This window comes from Schistocerca americana, chromosome 1 (assembly GCF_021461395.2).
Source record: "Schistocerca americana isolate TAMUIC-IGC-003095 chromosome 1, iqSchAmer2.1, whole genome shotgun sequence".
Taxonomy (NCBI): Eukaryota; Metazoa; Arthropoda; class Insecta; order Orthoptera; family Acrididae; genus Schistocerca; species Schistocerca americana.
The window spans coordinates 362,870,403-362,891,751 of record NC_060119.1 but is presented as its reverse complement, the minus strand read 5'-3'; the positions used below and the strand labels follow the sequence as shown (position 1 = coordinate 362,891,751).

At 40.2% G+C, this 21,349-nt stretch overlaps 1 protein-coding gene across 2 annotated transcripts in view; it reads right to left on the bottom strand.

Moving 5' to 3' along the window:
- The window catches only part of LOC124600124 (myoneurin-like), a 136,256-nt gene that overhangs the window by 39,310 nt on the left and 75,597 nt on the right, over nucleotides 1-21,349 (bottom strand). For both annotated transcript variants that reach the window (XM_047136135.1, XM_047136134.1), the window contains exons 6-8: nucleotides 16,577-16,774; nucleotides 13,547-13,705; nucleotides 5,819-5,968 (exon numbers count right to left, since the gene is read on the bottom strand). In XM_047136135.1, coding sequence (XP_046992091.1) covers nucleotides 5,819-5,968; nucleotides 13,547-13,705; nucleotides 16,577-16,774 — 507 coding nt within the window. The remainder of the gene's footprint in view (nucleotides 1-5,818; nucleotides 5,969-13,546; nucleotides 13,706-16,576; nucleotides 16,775-21,349) is intronic.

Sequence of the window (21,349 nt, the reverse complement as noted above, 5' to 3'; positions counted from 1 at the left end):
GCCAATCGTGGTGGTTTCTAAACCAAACGGGAGTCTGCGAGTGTGTGGTGATTTTAAAGCCACCGTCAACGCTCAGAGCCTCATTGACACTTATACTCTTCCCCGTCCTGAGGAGTTATTCACCAAGCTCGCTGGGGGCCAGTTCTTTTCCAAACTTGACTTATCGGAGGCGTACCATCAGTTGCCGTTGGATGCTTCTTCCAAGGAATTTCTCGTCATCAACACTCCCTGTGGGTTGTATCAGTACCAGCGGTTACCATTTGGCGTCGCTAGCGCGCCGGCCATTTTACAGCGGTTTGTGGAACAGCTCACGGCTTCCATTCCCAGCTGCATCAACTATCTGGATGACATTGTTGTCACAGGGACTCCACTGAGGAGCACCTTCGCAATTTGCATTCACTGTTTCGGGTTTTGCATTCGGCTGGGTTGAAGCGCAATCTGGACAAGTCACAGTTCTTCCAACCCTCCATTGTGTATCTTGGTTTCCACTTGTCCCGTGAGGGTATGCGTCCTCTACATCAGCACGTTGCAGCCATTAACGCTCTACCCCGGCCGTCTATGGTCAAAGAACTTCAGGCGTTTCTAGGCAAGATTGCTTATTATCACAAATTCATTCCATCCGCAGTGGTGGTAGCTCATCCTCTGCATCAGCTGTTACGCAAAAACGTCCCTTTCTGTTGGTCCAACGAGCGTGAGCAGGCTTTTGTCCACCTGAAGGCTCATTTGCAGTCGGCGCCTTGTCTTGCCACATTCCGTCCGGGTCAGCACTTGGTTCTTGCGACTGACGCGTCACAGTATGGCCTAGGGGCTGTTCTCGCCCATCGGTATGAGGATGGGTTGGAACGACCCATCGCCTATGCTTCCAAGACCCTCAACGATGCGCAACGGCGTTACTCTCAAATCGAAAAGGAGGCGCTCGCTATCATTTATGCTCTAAAAAAGTTCAGCGTCTTTTTGTATGGTTCTAAGTTTCGCCTCATCACCGACCACAAGCCGCTGGTCTCTCTGTTCAGCCCATCGGCATCGCTTCCAGATAAGGCAGCTCACCGCCTGCAACGTTGGGCCTTATACTTGTCTCGTTTTCACTATGAGATTCACTATTGCCCCACGGCCCAGCACGCCAATGCTGACGCATTGTCGCGATTGCCGATGGGCCCCGACCCGGTTTTCAATCGTGATGAAATATTCTGTTTCCACATTGATGAGGAAGAACATCGTGCGGTCGAGGGTTTTCCACTTACAGGTTCGCAGGTTGCATCGGCTACTGTGCGGGACCCGGTCCTGCGTCAGGTGATCAGTTTTGTTCCACGGGGTTGGCCGGACAGGACCAAGGGCCGGGCATCAGATCCCCTTCACAACTACCATGCCTTGCACCTTCATCTGTCTGTTCGTGATGGTGGTGTTCTTCTGGCCACGGATGGCGCAGCTCCACGGGTCGTGGTGCCAGCCTCTCTTCACAAAGATGTTCTCAAACTGTTGCATGACGGCCATTGGGGGATTTCTCGGACTAAGTCCCTGGCCCGCAGGCACGTTTATTGGCCCAGTATTGATTCGGACATCGCCCACATGGTTGCTGCGTGTGGTCAGTGTGCTCAACAACTGGCTGCATCTCGTACAATGCCCTCTCTGTGGCCTGATCCGGCGCAGCCATGGGAGCGGGTGCACGCTGACTTTGCCGGCCCCTTCCTCGGTACTTATAGGCTTCTGTTGATTGACGCCTTCTCGAAGTTTCCGTTTGTTGTTCGGTGTCCGTCACCCACCACTGCAGCGGCGACGCTGGCTTTGTCCAAAATCTTTGCGCTAGAAGGTCTTCCATCCACGATCGTCACGGACAATGGCCCTCAGTTCTCTTCACAGGCCTTCCATGATTTTTGTACTGGACAAGGGATTCATCATGTTACAGCACCGCCCTTCCATCTGCAATCGAATGGGGAGGTCGAGCGCCTTGTCCACACTTTCAAAAGCCAGATGAAAAAATTCCTTAGTGATTTTTCCATAGATGACGCTCTGCTGCAATTTCTGAGTTCTTATCGCTTCACGCCTCTGGGTGATCGCAGCCCTGCTGAATTCTTGCATGGCCGCCAACCGTGCACTTTACTGCACCTGCTTCACCCTGTCAGGCCTTGTGCTCGGTGGGCGCCGACGTGTGGGCACGAGGGTATGGAACTCACCCTAATGGATTCCAGGGGTGGTCAAGGCTCTTCGCGGCCGCCGGCTTTGTGAAATACGTATGGACGATGGCATGGTTGTTCGCCATTACGACCAGATGCGCCCACGAGTGGTGGCCACGCCGGTGCCACCGCCCCTTCCTTCACCTCCACCAGCCCGAGAAGCCAGTCCTGTCGCCGTTGCCGATCTACCGTACGTGTTGATGCAGCCAACGTCGCTACCACTTCCGAGTATACCGGAACCGGCCCCAGTCGCGACGCCGCCTTCTCTGGGACCCATCTCGCTGGAGCACACCCCCAGGTCCATGACACCTATGGATGCTGCTCCGGAGTTTTCACCCATCATCTAATCCAGGAGGCACGTTACACGCACAAGCTTCCGTCCTGGACATTTTCGACCATACTCTCGTGTCTCTCCACGGGATCTTCTCAGGGCCTCACAAGAGGCCATGGATGTCTCCGCACTGTCCATGTCTTCAAGGAAGTGAGTGTTTTTTTTTTTTCCTCAAGGGGGGGAAAAGTGTTGTGACAGTGCCACGACATTTAACAGTGCCGCCACGACAGTACATGCAAACGGCGATAGAGGCGCTCCACAACTCGGCTGGGCGCGGCAGCGCCACCTAGCTACGAACGGTGCCGGCCGCATGTCACGGCACGGCAGTCGAATGAGAGATACTGAGTTGTTATCATGTAACCAGCTATTGTTTCTAAGTGAGTGTGTTTGAATATCCACGCAATTATTGGTGATTAAAGGTTATAACAAACACCACAGGGGAAAAAATTATAGTGTTTAACATTACACTATTTCTGATATTTTTACCCACAAATATTTATTAACATCATGAATTTCATTTTTTCTCATGCTAGACACCGTTTCAATGAACGCTAGTAAGAACTTCTTCTAACCAATGTTTCTTGCTTTCCACAAGTTTCCTTTTTTTCCACTTTCTTGCAATACAAGCAGCTAAATTCCATGTTCCATTAACACATAGATTGCCACGCACATACTGATGGACATTTCACTACCAGCCCATGGCATCAGGCCTTTGGCAACCTCATGGCTGTGAATGTGTTAAATAGTCTCCAGTGCCTATGGTTCCAAGCATGGAACAATGCGACATTTTTACTAGAATTTAACATGTGTATCATCTCCTGAAAGTTAATGTGTGAATTTATTTCAAAGTTCAACCACAGCAGACCACAGCAGTCACACAAAGTCAATTGTGCACCACCTCCAGCAGAGCTAGTTAAGCACAACTATTTTCAAAGTAATATTTGGGTTAGTGATTGACATTTTTGTGTTTACTTGTTTTCTTTGTTTTGTTTCTGCATATTTTATTAGGAGATGAAATTACAGAATGTGAACAGTAAATTATAGCATTTCGCTAACCTACACTATTGACTATCAAAACAATTTGTAACACAATCCTACAGCACATTGCAGGAGGACTTGTCAGTTAGTGGGAAATGAACATTGAAATATGATGACAATATGAAAAGATTTATTGGCGTTTAAGAAAGGGCATCCTTTGCAAAAGACAACTAGAGTTTAGCAACAGCCACAGCAAATGAAGCCCCTGGAGCCCCAAGAAAAATCTTAGCAAGCTTCGGAGATCCCTTTGTATGTTAAAACTTCCCACTCATAAAACAGTACCTTTTGCCATTTTCTAGTTATACAGCTTTTGGGTAAACATGTTTATTTCACTGCCTTTTGTGTGTTTTTATATTTTACCATTTCTGTTTTTATGGTAATATCTAAACTGTAATAGACTTATATTTTAACATTTTATCATTTCTGTAATTTCCGCATCTATAAATAGGCATTCACACATTTGTATGTTAGTTCTATGTCATTAACAAGTTTTCAATGAGTGTATATTTTAAGTTGAGTATATATTCCATTAAGTAATTTTCAGGCTGTCATGGGTGAGCATTCAATATATGACCATGTATATGTTATACATTGTATGGTTATTAGTTTTTGCCTGTTGATAATTTAGAAAGGCCACTTGCAGTTTGTGTAGATTAGCAGCCTATGTCATGAAATCTATAACAACAAATTATAAATAAGTTGACCATTGTAACTGAGTTTAGTGTCAATAAACAGGAACAGAATGAAAATGTAAATTCTACAGTGTTGTGTACATTTATTCAATAACTGTTCACCACATCAACTAATCACAGGGGAAGACTAAAGAAAAAATTCCACAAGACTTAACCAGCATCAAACAGGTCAGTAACGCTTTCCTTGTGTTGGTGTTGTCTTCCTCCAATTTCATTCAAGAATATATCTGAATATCCTGTCTGCTTTCCAGTCACAAGTACAGCTGTAATAGCTTTAAGCCTTTGTTGTTCCCAGCTCTGAAGCCTTTTACATTCTGCTAAGTGTCTTTCTGAAAACTATTATACAGGCTGGGCAAAACAAAACTGTCCTGGAAAATATTTATAAGACTGACATGGAGTTGGTCCTTGTTGATGGACAGGAGAGCTTCCCATCACAAAAAATGCTGGAAACTGTAATTCCAATGAATCAATCAGTTGCTGTAACACGTCTGCACTTGTACACCACCCACGTGCTCTGTCCCAAGCACTTTCCATTGACGGTACACTTGAGTGCACGAGAAGAGCAGACATGTTTTAATATTGAAGTAATGCAAAATATTGCTCATGCTGAAACAGTGCATTTTCACTGTTGAGTGTTATGCAAAACACAGTTCATGGAAAATGGTAGAATTATTTGCGCAAATGTTTAAGATAGGAAGTGTTGTTACAAAAGCTCCAGCAAAGTTTGCAATGCAAAACTTACTGGCAAAATGGCACAAAATGGGCTCTGTGATTGTCAAAACTGTAATTATCTGAAAACAATTCAAACACCAGAAAACATTGCTCAAGTGATGGAAAGCCCAGACAAAATATATGAAATTTCAATGCCATTTATCTGTGCAAGTGGGAATTAGGAGATCGACATGTCAAAACATTATCAAAAATGACCTTCATCTGAATCTTTACAAATTTATTACTGTGCAGGAGTTAAATCGTACAGACAAACTTTTGCATGTTGAGTTCAGCTGGCGATTTCTGAGTTAAGTGGTAACAGTACTTTTGGATGCTCAGTTTTTCATTTCCTTTCACGAGGTGTGGTTCAGCCTGTTTGGGTATGTGAGTTCACAGAACACATTCCATTAGCATGAGAAAATCCTCATCAGTACTTGAAGTGCTGTTCCACAATCTCTTCCACCAAACTGTTTCATTCTAAGCGGTATGTCCAGGAACTGTTTAATCCATATGTGGCTCAACTCAGTAGAAGATGAATGATTGTATGGATATTTTCAGAAAGATGGATCAACAACTCACACCACTTTGACAATCTTGATGTGAGTGCATGAGGTGTTCGGTGAGCAGAGGACAGTCAGTGGAGGCAGTACAGTCTGCTAGTCACTTTCATCACCTGATCTCTCTCCCTGTGATTTTTCAAACTGAAAGGTCACATATGCTCAAAGGTCGTTAACAATGCCCAAACCCACATCAGCTTCATTGTAAATATTTTCTGGACCAGTTTTATTTTGGCCTCTCTGAAGCTTTTCATATACCTTCCCATGAAGACTGATAAAATTTCATCATTTTTCTATAAAGATTGGTAGATTACATACCTGTATGAATTCGTTTGTGTGCAATCAGATGACTCATATATTTAGTAGAAAATCCACAAGAATCACACATATATGGCCGATCTGAACTGTGAGTGATGAGATGATGTTCTAAGCTGGTGGTATTGGAGAAGGCCTTCCCACAAATGTCACCTGGAACGATAACATATTGTATCTGGTTCAAATATTTTCTTATTTAGCTCTGGTTGTTTACAGTTTATTAAAAATATTACATAACTGAAACCAGTTTGTGAAAATGAAAAGGAGATTTTCTGTGCCTGGGAGCAATCATAGAGGTCAGTAACTACAATTCATTTTTCTAAAGCCAGAAAATAGTTTCATTTCCAGATTTGGTAAACTTTTAGTTTCTTCTGGGACAGACAGACATTAACTAAACCAATTGAAGCTTTGTGCATAGGTTTGTCAGCTGGTTAGAGGCTTTTGCAATTTAAAAAATACAGGGATATAGTAACAATAAAAATGCCACACTCTTCCAGTACCATTATATAAATCTTTGCAAGGCAATAGATAACTGTGCTCTTAATTGTAAGACAAGAATAAATACATTCAGAAGTCTGTTAAATTCATCCAGAAACTTATGAATTGGCCTGAACTTACCATCAGGAACTGTAAATCTGAGTATAGTGTTTGTATTTTTCTAAAACTACAAGCTCCTATTTCAGTGGAGAAAAGAAGATTGCAGGAGGGGATGGAGAACAGAGCATTCAGGATTCAGGTCAAATGAGGGACCATAATATGAACAAAATGACATAAAAGAGACTATCAGATCAAAGATACTACATCAGAAAGCAGTCACCAGCAGTTCAGAGATGACAAGAGAAGAGGGTGTTGTAGGCTGATAAGTAATCTTGAGTATGGAAGGAGGTGAGAGTAATACAAGTAAAGTATAGTAAATGGAGAAGAAAGGGTCACCAACAAAGGCAGAAAATGAAATTTTACAAAGCAATACTGGAGGTAGGTTAATGTAGGTTGAGGCAAGGAGGAAGACGAGATAAGAGAATAAATATATTGGACAGTAAGGTCTCATCTTCTGAGATCAGGGAAAATGTTACTGGGTGACAGGATCGAAAATAAACTTGTGGTACAGCAACTACTAAGGTATCCTCAGACAAGCTGTATAGCATGATCAGCAAGTGGGTACTGGAAATCCCCAAGGCATACACATCATCAGCACCCATTCATGTGTATTGCCAGTCTGGTGGAGACCATCCCAATGTAGAATCCTGTGCTGTGAATGCATGTCAGCTAGTAAATGACATGAGCAACGTTTCAAGTAGCTAGCCCTCCAGTGCTGCACTTTTTTTTCTACAAATATGTGGATAGGCAGATGTAAATTCTGATCAACACTGATTGATCATGTATACCATGCCATGACATAGACAGTATGCTGGGTAGGTGGATGCACTTTATTTATTTATTTTTTGTGTTTATACCGACTTCACATAAAGTTGTGCCTTTAATTGTGCTGTGCTAGTTTGTCACAAAGCAAACAAAGTTAGGTCTTGCTATAGCACAAATAATGAAGCAAAAGCTTAGTTATTTCATCATTTTAATACTGCACTCTATTCAACAATAAATGTATATTTCCTACTTCTTAAATCCCCTGTGCATTTGTTACTGATTACAATTTTTACTTTTGAAGTGTTCTGAGTATATGGTTATAAAATATAAGCTTTCATCACCAGAAATGTTACAAAGATTGAAACTTTTTGTGCTGTCATACTGACGGGTTTATCAAGAAAATCAGCTTGATCATGGCATAACAGCTTGATTTTTTTTAATAACTTTAACTGTACAATGATTATCATAGATTACACTGTTTATAAAAATCAGTGTATATAATAAAAACAAATTGTTGTACATAAAATTTACTCATAACTGAATGGAAATTATAAATACCCAATGACTGCTGGAAACAATATGTAGTTCAAAATTATCTGAGCAAATGACATTTTACAAATTTGGGCATCAAAGAAGTCACTGTAAAGAGATATTTAAAAACTATAACTACATTTTAATTATGGAAGTGGTTACTCTAAACAGTATAATTGGTTTAATTGTGGTACCTACAAAGTAAAATTTTAAGGAGAGATTTTGGAAGTAGGAATAAGATTAAGTTTGAAAGTAGAAGTACAAAGTAATAAGTACACACTGGATGAGGCTCCCTCCATGTGTGAAGTTCCAAGGCACTTGGACACATAAGAAGTTGAGGTGGCACCAGCATCTTGGATAGGTTAATCACATCACTCAGTCCTGCCTGTTTTTCACTTAGGAGTCTCTCTCATTGTGTTCATATACAGATGGGATTGCTGGCATACTTTGCTTGCTTACACTTAATGCTGTGCTGTGGCATAATATTTTAGGACAATATAGCTACAGCAAAAAAATTATTTATTCCACAGAAACCTGCAGTAAGAGTATTACATAAAGCTGAGAGTGCAGAAACCTTTTCAAAGGTCTTGGGATTTCTACACTAACGTGCTATTACATTTATTTTCTAAATGGCATTTGTCATTAATACTAACAATGAATTTAGGACAAACTATGAAATTCATAACTACAATATTGAAGTAAAAATAAGTTCCCTATGCACTGTGCACTAACTAAGGTTCAGAATCCTGATGCAAAAGTCTAAAACAGGTTGCCACAAGACATCAGACAGAAAATTGGATATCATGTGGGATAACAAGCGTAATATGTGACAAGACTGAGGATTTCTTAGCAAGGACGCAACAGGTTATCTTGTATCGAGAGTCATTGAGAGATGTTTAAGTAAATTCAGGCATGCTCTAGGGAATTGTTTTGGGAACCTCACTGTTCACGTTGTATATAATGTCCTCGCATATAACATTATAGTAACATTAGACTTTTTGCAGATAATACAGTTTTCTATAATGAAATACTGTCCAAAAAAAAGGTTGACAAATTTTGTCAGATCTTGATATGACTGAAATATCAGTAATTATTCACAATTAGAATCAGTCAACTCTTACAAATATCCGGACTTGACGATTTGTAGGTATGTGAAATGGAATGATCTCATAGGCTTAGTCATAGGTACGGCAGGAGACAGACTTCACTTCATTCACAGGGTATTGGGAAAATGCAGCCAGTCTGCAAAGGCGACAGCGTACAATTCACTTGTGCATCTGATCTTAGATTATTGATCCAGCTGTGCGACCTGTATGTAATAGGACTAACATGGAATATTAAAAGAAGGGCATCATGAATGTTCACAGGTCAGTTTAACCTGTGGAAAAAATTACAGAAAAACTGAAAAACCTAAATTGGCACAGTCTTGAAGATTGATGTAAATTATCTCCGGAGAGCCTAGTTACAAAATTACAAGAGCCAGCATTAACTGAAGAATCCAGAGATATTCTTCAGCCTCCTACATATCACTCTCATAGAGATCACAAAGACAAAATTAGATTAATTTTACTATGCACAGAGACACTTAAGTAGTCATTCTTCACACACTCCATACACAATACTGGCAGATTGGGGGAAAAATAAAGCAGGTAGAAAATTTTAAAGACCTAGTATATTGGATAAAGTTCAATATATCTGAGAAAGGACCCTATCATTCATGTTTCAACAAGATAGGAATGATGTTACGTGGTACTGAAGGTGGAGATGCTGACTTGCAGATTGGCACAACAAAAAGACTGTCACAAAATGAGCTTTCGGCCAACAAAAAATGACAACAGATGCGCATGCACACACATACATGCACACACATACACGCACACACGCATGCATGCATGCACATGCACACACACACACACACACACACACACACACACACACACACAACTCATACATACACACATGACCATGGTGTCTGACTTCAGTTGCCAGAGACTGGGGTCGCGTGTGTGTGTGTGTGTGTGTGTGTGTGTGTGTGTGTGTGTGTGTGTGAGTGAGCGCACACGCACATGTCATTTTCTAACAGTATTTTTGTTGTGCCAATCTGCAACTCATCAGCTCCACTTTATGGTGAGTAGCAACTGTCCTTTTCATAATACTGCTACAGTCCTTCCGGAATTTTCCATTGTTTGACGGTAACAAAGGTGTTTATTATAAATGATCAGTATCCACCAATGCCTACCTTAAACAGTGCTGCACAATTATTCATCCCTGATGCACTACATGCACCAGAAAGCCTCAAAATCCATAATAAAGGTACGGCACGACAAACAAATGCAAAATAATTGAAGATTCTGAGAAAGATCTCTGGCTAAGTCAAAGAAAATACAGAGTACAAAAGGCAAAACTATGAGCTACATTCCCGTGAAGAGAAAATTACAGGTATCAATCAGAAAAGAGAATTTCTTTGAATGATCATTTGACAGAAAAGAGATCTGAAAAGTTGTAAAGACAAATTATTATCTACTTTTTGAAAAATAACAGTGCTCTGCCCTAGTTAAAAACAATGAAGAAGTGGAGAAAGACATGCAAGGGCTATGGATCTCATACGATGACATGAAACATGTATTTTCATACAAGAAACTTGATGGACAACAGAGTTTCCAACCAAAATACAAGAGGAAGACAGGTAAGGTGTTCACCAAAAAAAGAAGCAAGAACACCAAAAAAGACTGGAAGAATGTTGGGCCAATGTTAAAGATCACAGAAAAAAAGTGGTTGAAATGATGTGGTCCATTAGTTGTTATTGAAAATTCCTTGAGGTCTCATGATGTGTCATATTAATAGATCCCTTCTTTTAGTCAATTTGTGCTATAAATCATTTTTCCAATTTAATGCAGCAACTTCTCATTTGTTCTTGAATCTATCCATCTAATCTTCAGCATTCATCTATGGCACCACATTTCAAAAGTATCTGTTCTCTTCTTGTCTGAAATGCTTGTCATCCATATTTCACTTCCATACAAAGCTACTCTAAACAAATACATACCTTCAGACAACGCATCCTAACACTTACGTTTATTTTATATGTCAACAAAGTCTTCTTTTCCAGCAATTATTATCTTGCTATTGTCAGTCTGCATTTTATATCCCTTCTACATCAGCCATTGGCAGTTATTTTGCTGCCCTAGTAGCAAAACTGATTACTTATAGTGTGTCATTTCCTAATTTCATTTCCTTGGCATTGTCTAATCTAATCTGGCTACATTCCATTACCCTTGTTTCATTTTATAATCTCTTTTCAAGACATTATCCATTTTATTCAACTGCTCTTCCAAGTTTTTTGACATCTCAGAGAGAATTACAATGTCTTTGGCAAACATTAAAGCCTTTTTTTTCCTGGACTTTAATTACCTTTCTAAGTTTTTCCTTTATTTCCTTGAGAGCTTGCGCAATATACAGATTGAATAACATCAGGGATAGGGTAATGCCCTATTTCACATCATGCCTGGCTCTCCCAAGGATCTCAATAAGTCTGAGGGAATGTCATCTACCCCAGAGATCTTGTTTCCATTAGATCTTTCAGTGCTCTGTCAAATTCTTCTTGCCGTACCATATCTCATCTTCAACTACTTTCCTCTCTTCTTTTCCTATAACACTGTCCTCAAGTTTGTTTCCTGTATATAGACACTCTACATATTCCTTTCAGCTTTCATTCTTTGTATAGTATTGGCTTGTCATCTGTGCTCTTGATATTCATACAGCTGCTTCTCTATTCTCTAGATTACTCCTTAATCCTCCTGTCTTTCTTTGCCCTTGTTAATCCATATTTATAATGTAATACAATAAACTGTTTGAAGTAGCTTAATAAGTATGGCCTCCCAGTTTTTTATGGTGACATCCACCCATAAAATTTTCTCAGTGTTCAGTTTTATTATTAGGAAGGAAGAAGGAAGATAGGGTTTAATGTCCCATCGACATTGAGGTCATTAGGGACAGAGCACAAGTTTAGATTATGTCAAGGATGGGGAAGAAAATCGGCCGTCCCTTTCAAAGGAACCACCCTGGCATTTGCCTGGAATTATTTCCCTAAACCATGGAAAACCTAAATATGGATAGGCGGATGCGGGTTTGAACTATTGTCCTCCCAAATGCAAGTCCAGAGTGCTAACGACTGCCCCACATCTTTTGGTAAGTTTACTATTGATGAAATGACATCACTGGGGATTTGCTTTCGCAAATGTGGAAAATGGACAAATCTCTTACACTTTCAGGACAGAACTCTCAGGTGGTAAGAGTAAGAGAATGTCTGCAGCACCATCATTTCTATTTGAAATGGTCCTACTGGGGATGGTCTCTGTTGTCTTCTGGCTTGGTTGATAGAGATGAGTCTGCGCAACCTACGCTGTCTGTTTTTTGCATCTGTACATGCAAATCTCACTCCAGACAATGTCTCTCCACCAGTAGTAAGTCAGAACACTACTGTATAAGAGACACAGCTTGGTTTTGCAAAACAGACAGGTCCTGCTGATGAAGATGGTGTGCAAGTTTGAAAGATCAAGTTTTTACTAGTGCAAGACAAATCTAAAACTCCAAGAAAATTTATATGTAGCTCAAAAGGTATAGAACAGAACCTCTAACTGGAGGATATTTGATTTTAAAACAACAAAGTCAGCAGAATGAATGGGTATTACATGCAAACAATAATGTTAAGGTTTAAGGATCTGGGCAGGGCTTTTGTTTTTTTTTTTTTTTCCTTTTCATATTGTATCTCTTTAATTATTGGCCAACTATTCACATGGTAAAAAAAATTGGAAAACATCTACAATGAGCACTGGCCACTGCTTTTCACATCTCTAATCCGTATGTGCTCTAACATGTTGCAAATTTTCTTTTGTATAGTTCTTCATCAACAGTACGCATATCACCTCTCCACTGATGTCATCAATGACAGTAATAGGCAGCTATGTGGAGTCTAACACAACTCTTTATTTACAAGTCACATAAAAAAAATGAGTTTACAACAAGTCAATACCTTAGGAATCAGCATACCAAACACAGATACAAATTTCTTGACTACATCAATTTATAGCAACTGGCACAATAAATGCGCAAATCATACTGTACTTACAAACACAAACTGATCAACAACAGTCACAAAGTTTGCATACAGCTACTACCAGATTCTACACATATTTCTTAAAGTGGTCTTGTAAAGACACTGATCATCAATGACCATGTTACATGTTGTCCTGTGCCATGGTCTCCACCATTTGCCTGTGGTACATATTTAATTTATCAGCATTTCCTCTGCAGTCTACAAATTACTGCAATCTACACCTCACATTAACTTCAGGACAAAGTGTTCATATGTGTTGGGTATCTCTGTAACAAAATACTTTGCTCAAAAGATCAGCTGGTAATCATCTTTTCTATGAGTCTGTCTGCTGTTGGATATTAGTTCTATTCAGTGAGCAATGATAAAAACTCCTTTTCTTAATTTCTAATTTCTCCTTGGAATGAAAGAAGGGAGTTTCTTGTATTGTTGTTGGTCCACCGAAACCTCCAAATCATATATGAATACGTCTTGTGTATCAAACTCTTCTAGTTAATAATTCAATTTTGCATTTGTAAATGAAGTATAACAGTGCTCATTAAACACTCCATGCTTTTCTTTAAAACATTTATTATTATTATTATTATTATTATTATTAGGAATTTCTGATGAACAAGCAACTCTGAAACAATACCTGGCAAAAACATCCTATTGAACTACACACAACTCAAAACTTCATTACACATGATTCTAAATTTTTAAACTTTTATTAAGCTAGGCCTTACATTTCATGGCTTTTTCGCCTGCATGACTGTGCATATGTAAGAGGAGACTGCTGCGGGTACGACACTCATAATCACATTGCTGGCACTTATACAGTGGCTCATCAGAATGTTGCAGTCGATGAGAGAGGAGCTGCTGGATCTTATCAGCTGTATAACTGCCTAGAAAATAAAATAAAAATAAATAAATAAAAACAACAACAGAAAATGCGCAGAGTAAATGCAAGAAAACATTTTTATTCCCACTATTGTGAAATATAGTTGCATTATTGTCTGAAAGTGACTTGTTCTCTATTTTAGTGTGCTATTCTACTATAAACAAAGTGCAAAACCTACTGCAGTCCCAACATAACATATTTTACCAAATATTGTGATATCAGAAATTTGTGATAAATCTATTATTACTGAATTTCAGCCATTTACAATGTATTCTGGGAATGCATCAACTGAAAGTATTCTGAGCCTGGAAAAATCAATATGTTACTTTGAAGTTCTGAGTGAAATACAAGCAGTGGAAACAGTAAAAGTAATCGCAATTACCATATAGTTGAGGCATGGAGAGTTAGACAGGTGGCTGCTGCATGTCAGATCAACATCTTTGCACTAGTGTGTGTGTGTGTGTGTGTGTGTGTGTGTGTGTGTGTGTGTGTGTGTGTTACTTTAAATGAAGGACATTGTTCAAAAAATTATCTATGTGCTGTTCTACCACTCAGGGCCCCAACTACACTGTGAGTGAAACGGAGCTGGGAAGGTTTTTATGTAGCATCCACAAAGAGGTTGTTACGGATTGCATAATAGCTCTGATGAAGACAGAATGGAAACGTAATTGGTGATCTCTTATCCATATGTGTCTCTTCAGCACTTGCCTTAAGCAATTCAAGGAAACCATAGAAACCTAAGAATGGACACTAGGAGAGGGATTTGAACTTCCACTTCCCAAATGTGAGCCTAGACATCAACCAATGTGTTGTCTGACTTGGTTACACTGTGAGTAGTTACCTTTACTCATTCCACTGTTAAATTCTGAAAGAAAAAGTATTTTGTAAGGTATAAAGAAGAATATAACTACAATGATGATAATTTTTTTGCAGCTTTTATTCCTGCAAACACACAATTATGGTATCATACATTATATTATATTATTATTTATAAAAGCATCTTCCTTTGCATTAAAAATGAAAATAAAAAGATATGGATGCTTGGCTTGTGGATCACTTTTCTTAAAAAGGCCTTTGACACAAATGTTGCAAACCAATTGTGCAATATCCAAGCACAGGGCATTTTAGTTTCTATGCAGTATTTCATCCAGAAAAATTCTTGAACATCAATCCTTCAATTACAGTTAAACAGTTTAACAATGATATAAAAGTGGGAACAGTGATATTACTACTAGGCACAATTACAAACAAATGAAATGTACCACCTTTCCAGAGAACTGTCGGTTAACACTAAGGAAAAGTTGCACATATCAGAAAAAATATTGCTTGCAATTAATCAATCTAATACCAACAATTGAAAGCCATTTGAAAATTATACTGTTGTAATGTTCCTCACATTTTTGACGTAATAAATGTCACTGTAACATTCCACATCAATGTGCTACTTGCTCATGGAAACAAAAAAATGAAATATAACACAAATTGAGCATATTTTGTTTGTTAACACATTTAACAGACATGACATCTTCATCAGATTTAATTATCTGCACTTTTGATAATTCTGCTTGTCAACTTCCAACCATTTGGTCAGCAGCATAGCAAACAAACATAACTGGCACCCAGGGCATGACACTTTGTTACTCCCCAACCCCCCGGCACCCCGGGCACAACACTTTATTGGTGCCCCCACCACCACCAACATCTCCACCTCCTCAGCACCCGGTGCAAATACTACACTTTGTTGGTGCCAACCCCTCCTCCCCTCCAGAAACACATATTGTAATATAATATATAATAATTATTATATTTTACAGAAAATATTTTTTGTCTTGGATACCATTTGGCACCCCAGCATAAGTGGCACCTAAGGCGTGGTAGACTCCCTGGCCTCCCTCACTATGCCACTGTGTTTGGTATTACATTATTTCATGGTAGACTCATATTGAAAGTATTCTCTCTCACTGTATGCAATAATTTTTTGAAGGAAAGAGTTGTCCATAGTTTCTGTTTCAAATTAAGCCACTGTGGAAGCTCAGCAAATATTTCATTATTGTTCACATGCCTACTGAGTGCCCAAGGCCTCAACTGTATGGTGAATGGTTATCTGCACTTGTTCCATTGACTGTAATCACTATCATATCCAGTTTTTTTTTTTATTTTATTTTATTTTTTTGTGCATTTCTGAAGCTGTGCTTGCTCCCTGCTGTTAGTTACACTATGTCCAAATAACTCAGCATATTTTAGTGAGAGAATATGATGGAATGGATCCACCTGACACAACCAAAATCAGTTTCAGTCACAGGGGAAAAAATATCTTTGCAAGTTGTATGTCAGATAATGTTCATACTTTAAAGACATAAATTAGTCTCAGAAGGTATGAGCAGCATAGAGCACGAAAGATATGCTACAAGATAAAAAAAAGACTCCAACAAAATGTTTTAGTTACTCACATTCAAATTCTGAGAGAAAGACAGGGGGTACAGAACAGAAAGAAAAAACAGTAATGGGGTTTAATAAATGAAGAAGATCAGATGAGAGGTTAACTGAAATTGTAGTCAGATTAGCACACCTTGAACTATATATTAAAGCTATGCTTTCCCATACATTAGTGCTCTCTGACACTTACTTTTGCTCAGGTGACTGTGGCAGCTACAAAAACCAATCAAAGGATTAAAGCTACTGTAATTGCAGAGCATCAATAATGTAAACGTTATTTCATCATTTATTATTTATTTTGTTTTTCATCTGAAAACTGAAGTAAGAATCCAAATCTACTTCCGAAAAAAATAAATAAATAAAACAAAGTTGTAAGAAAAACAGCCTCTCTTGTCATAATTGTAATCGGCAATTTCCCAACAGACACAATACGACTTACAGGTATCACATTTGAAAGGTGGTCCCTGGAAATGTTCTGTCTTCATGTGGCTATAATAATCTTTGTTAAGATGACACACAAAGCCACAGAGGCCACATTTATATGACATTTCGCGGGCATGGACTGCAGCCATATGTTGCTCCAGCTGAGATATATCACTAGTTGTAAATGTGCATAGGTGGCACAACTTCAACTTTCCTGTAACAGGAAGGAAATATTTGCATTTATTACATAAACTCTAGTGCATACTACTACTTGCTAAAGTAATTCCTGCATTTCTCAGAGCTAAGTTTCACATATTGTACATCACGATGTATCCATTGGTGCATTCTTTCACACACATTAGTAATGGTTCCACAATATACATTTCAGAAATTTGTTCAAGAACATTGTACAAGCAGAAAAATCACTTTTGGTGACTTAAAATAACACCACATGTTTATTTTTGGTAAAAGCTTTATTATTTTTTGGGGGGGGGGGGGGGGGGGGGGGGATTTTGGGAAACAAACTCAAGTATATCTATATGCAGCTATTGCCTATGTCCGTCCAGTGTGGCTGTTTCGTGTGTGTATTTGTACCAAACAAACACCATTCCTTTGCCAATATTTCTTCACTTCTGCTTCAGGATAAAGAAAAAATCTACTCACCAAGCGGTGGCAGAAAAATATGCACATAAAAGGTATTACATATGCAAGCCAGTGGCTCCTTCTTCTGGTAGAAGGGTTGAAGGGGAAGGAAGAGGGGTGAAAGAAAAGGACTGGAGGAATTTAGGAAAAGTGATAGAGTTCAGAAAAGTCATTCAGGACCTGAGTCAGGGAAGACTTACCTGACAGGATGAGAAGGAAAAACTGATTGTTGGGGACTGCACCAGATGAGATTTGAAAATATGAAAGCTTAAAGGTGAAATAAAGGATAATACTCATGACAGAGATTACTGCTTGAAAGATCATGCATGATTTAATAAGAGTGAAAGCCTAAGTGCATTGTATCTAGTAGAGGTGGGAGGGGGATGGTAAAAAATAGACAGATCAGAAAATGATGTAGAAAACTAAAATAAAGTGAAGAATGGAACAGTTACTGTGAAGAAATGCTGAGACCAAAGAAATTAACATAAAGTAAGGCCAGACGAGAAACAAGGGCATATTGTAGCAACAGTTTCCACATGCGGAGCTCTTAGAAACTGGTGTCTGGGGGAAGAATCCAGATTGCCTGTTTGGTGAAACAGGCACCAAGATCATGACTGTCATGTTGTAGTGCATCATCTGCAACAGGATATTGTGTGTTGTCAGTGTTGACGCTCTGTCTATGGCCGTTCATCCTGACATAACTGGGTGGTAGTCATGCCGATATGTAAAAGGCTGAACAGTGCTTGTATAACAGCTGGTATATGACACGTGTTGTTTCTCAGGTGGCTCTCCCTCTGATAGCAAATGTTTCGCCATTTAAAGGGATGGTATAGGTGGTGGTAGAAGGTTGCATAGGGCAAGTTTTGCAGTGGGGACAGTCACAGGGGTAGGAGCCATAGGGTACGGAGATGGGTGCAGAAAGAGCATAGGCCTGACAAAAATATTGTGGAGATTGGGAGGGTGACAAAAAGCTATTCTAAGTATGATGGGCAAAATCTCAGACAGAATGGACCTCATTTCAGGGCATGATTTTAGGAAGTCAAGGCTTGTCGAAGTAGCTGATTAATACATTCAAGACCAGGATAATACTGGGCGACAATTGGTGTAATCCTAAGTTGTTTAGTTGTTTTTTGGAGGGATCAGCAATACCTCACCAAAGGCCAGCTACACACTTCTGTCCACATTAAACCTGCTAACAAACAACAGTACTTACATTTTGACAGTTTCCATCCTTTCCATGTGAAATGTTCCCTCCCACTCAGCCTTGGTATTTGATGAAAACGTATTTATCGAGATGCAGTCTCTTTACAGTAATACACCACCATTCCCACCTCAGCCTTCACATGGCATAATTACCCCACCAGCCTAGTTCAAAAGCAGATTTCCCTGGCCATTACATCCAATCCTGGTACTGCTGATCCCTCCAAAAAACAACTTAGGACTACACCACTTGTCACCCAATATTATTCTGTCCTTGAATGTATTAACCAGTTATTTCAACAAGGCAATGACTTCCTAAAATCGTGTCCTGAAATGAGGTCTATTCTACTACGATTTTGCCAACCCCACCTAGAATAGCTTTTTGTCACCCTAGCAATCTCCACAATATCCTTGGCAGACCCTACACTCCTTCTGGAACCATCTCTCTACCATATAGCTCCTATCCCTGTGACCACTGCTGCTGTACGACCTCCCCAGTGCACCCTCCTACCACAATCTATACTAGCCCTGTAACTGACTAAACACATACTATCAAAGGAAGAACCACCTGTAAAATGAAATGTGTCATATATACCAGCTGTTACACAAACACTGTTCAGCCTTTTACATACTGGCAAGACTACCACCCAGTTATCAGTCAGGATGAATGGCCATAGACAGCAGGTCTATACTGATAACACACAGTATCCTGTTGCAGATCATGCACTACAACATGACAGTTGTAACCTTTGTGACTGTGTGAATGAACTGTGGTGTCACCACCAGACACCACACTTGCTAGGTGGTAGCCTTTAAATCGGCCGCGGTCCGGTAATATACTTCGGACCGGCGTGTCAGCACTATCAGTGATTGAAGACCAATCGCCGCCACATGGCAGGTCTAGAGAGACTTCCTAGCACTCGCCCCAGTTGTACAACCGACTTTGCTAGCAATGGTTCACTGACAAAATACGCTCTCATTTGCCGAGACGATAGTTTAGCATAGCCTTCAGCTACGTCATTTGCTACAACCTAGCAAAGCGCCATATTAAGTTACTATTGATATTGTGAATCATGTACCGTCAAGAGCGACGTTCATCATTAATGGATTAAAGTTAAGTATTCCACCAGCTACATCTGTTTTTCTAAATTCTAATTTCCTTGTCCTGTTCCAGACCTCACGCCAGCCTCCTCTAGTAACACGGCGTTGGCTCTCCTGCCAACCACAACATTGGCGACGAGGCAAAACCGCGTTCTTCTCTAAACTGCCCTGATTTACTTGTGTAATGGCTTTGCCACAATCTCCAGATGTACTGTCCGAATTTTATTGCTTACAGAATCAGCAGACGCAGGCATTACTGGATGCCCTTGGACAGCTCGTCCAGGGTCAATGTGCAATGCAAAATGATGTGGCAGCCGCCGCTCCACCGCTAACGCAGCCACAACACACTGTTGCACCAACTTTTCGACCTTTTGATGCTGCACTGGAAAGCTGAACAGAGTGGTCACGCCAATTTGGATTCCATCTCACCGCCTACAGAATTCAAGGTAACGAGCGGCAGCCTTATCTCTTATCATCGGTCGGCGTACAAATGTACCGTGTGATAGTCAAATTATTTCCCCGACGCGACATAGCAACTCTGTCCTACGAAGGAATTTTGTCTGCATTAGATGCATATTTCAAAGAATCAGTCAATGTAGTTGCGAAAAGGTATACCTTCTTTCATACAAAATGTATGGCAGGTCAGACTAATTGGGAGTGGGTTGCAAGCTTGCAAGGCCTTACTAGGGATTGTGCTTTTGAGTGTCAATGTGGACTCCCTTATTCAGATACTATGGTACGTGATGCAATTGCACAGAATGTTTCTGATTTTCGTATAAGGGAACAGATTTTGAAACTAGTCAATCCCTCCCTTCAACAAGTGATGGACATATTGGATCGGCAGGACACACTTGACTTTGCTCATTTGAAACTTCGCCACCCGTGTGTTAGGTTAACCGGCCCGCCGGGCGAGCTGCACGGAACAGTAAACAGTCCTCGCGCCCGGCCGTGCCGCCAGGCTCTCAGCCACATGTGCCGCGCCAGCAAGCAAATGTAGTGCTCAAATCCTGCCCACGGTGCGCTACTAGACATTCGCGTGAAAATTGCCCGTCACATCAAGCTATTTGCCTTTATTGTAATAAAAAAGGACATGTTCAGAGTGTTTGCCAGAAAAAGCTCAGATCGGAAACTCACAACCATTCCAGGCCCTTTGCTTCACGCCGGATTCGAACCAAGGATACTCAGGCTCGTGAAACTTCGCCCATGGAAATTCATGTGGTTCATTCCACTCCGCTCAGTGCCACTCTCTCTAAAAGCGACTGTGTTCATCCCACAAATAGTGTGCATCGACATCGCCGGAAATCCCGTCAGGTTGCAAGTGATTATGTACCAGTGTCAGTTCACGTTGCACGAGACAGTCGCTCTTGTCATCAGCAGGAAAATAAACTTTCTGTGGTTTTGGACATTAACGGCAAAGTGATACCATTCCAGCTCGATACCGGGGCTGCAGTTTCACTGATCAATCAAGACACTTACAAACTGCTGGGCACACCTCCGTTGTGTGCCGCAAATGTTAAGTTAACTAGTTATTCAGGTCAAGATATCCCTGTGCTTGGACAGTGCAGCCTTCTTGCAACATACAAAGGACAAACAAAACTTGAGTCATGTTACGTCCTTCGTTCTTCTTCTGCAGTGAACTTGTTTGGTTTCAATTTATTTCAGTTGTTTAACTTGTGTATAGTAAATCAGGTCCTGTCAGTGAACCAGACTGTGCCTTCCGACAGTGTTTCTCGTCTATGTGAAGAATTTGCAGACATTTTTGCACCGGGCCTCGGTTGCGCTAAGAACTATAAAGCACATTTGAAACTGAAAGTAAACGCGGAACCAAAATTTTTCAGAGCACGCA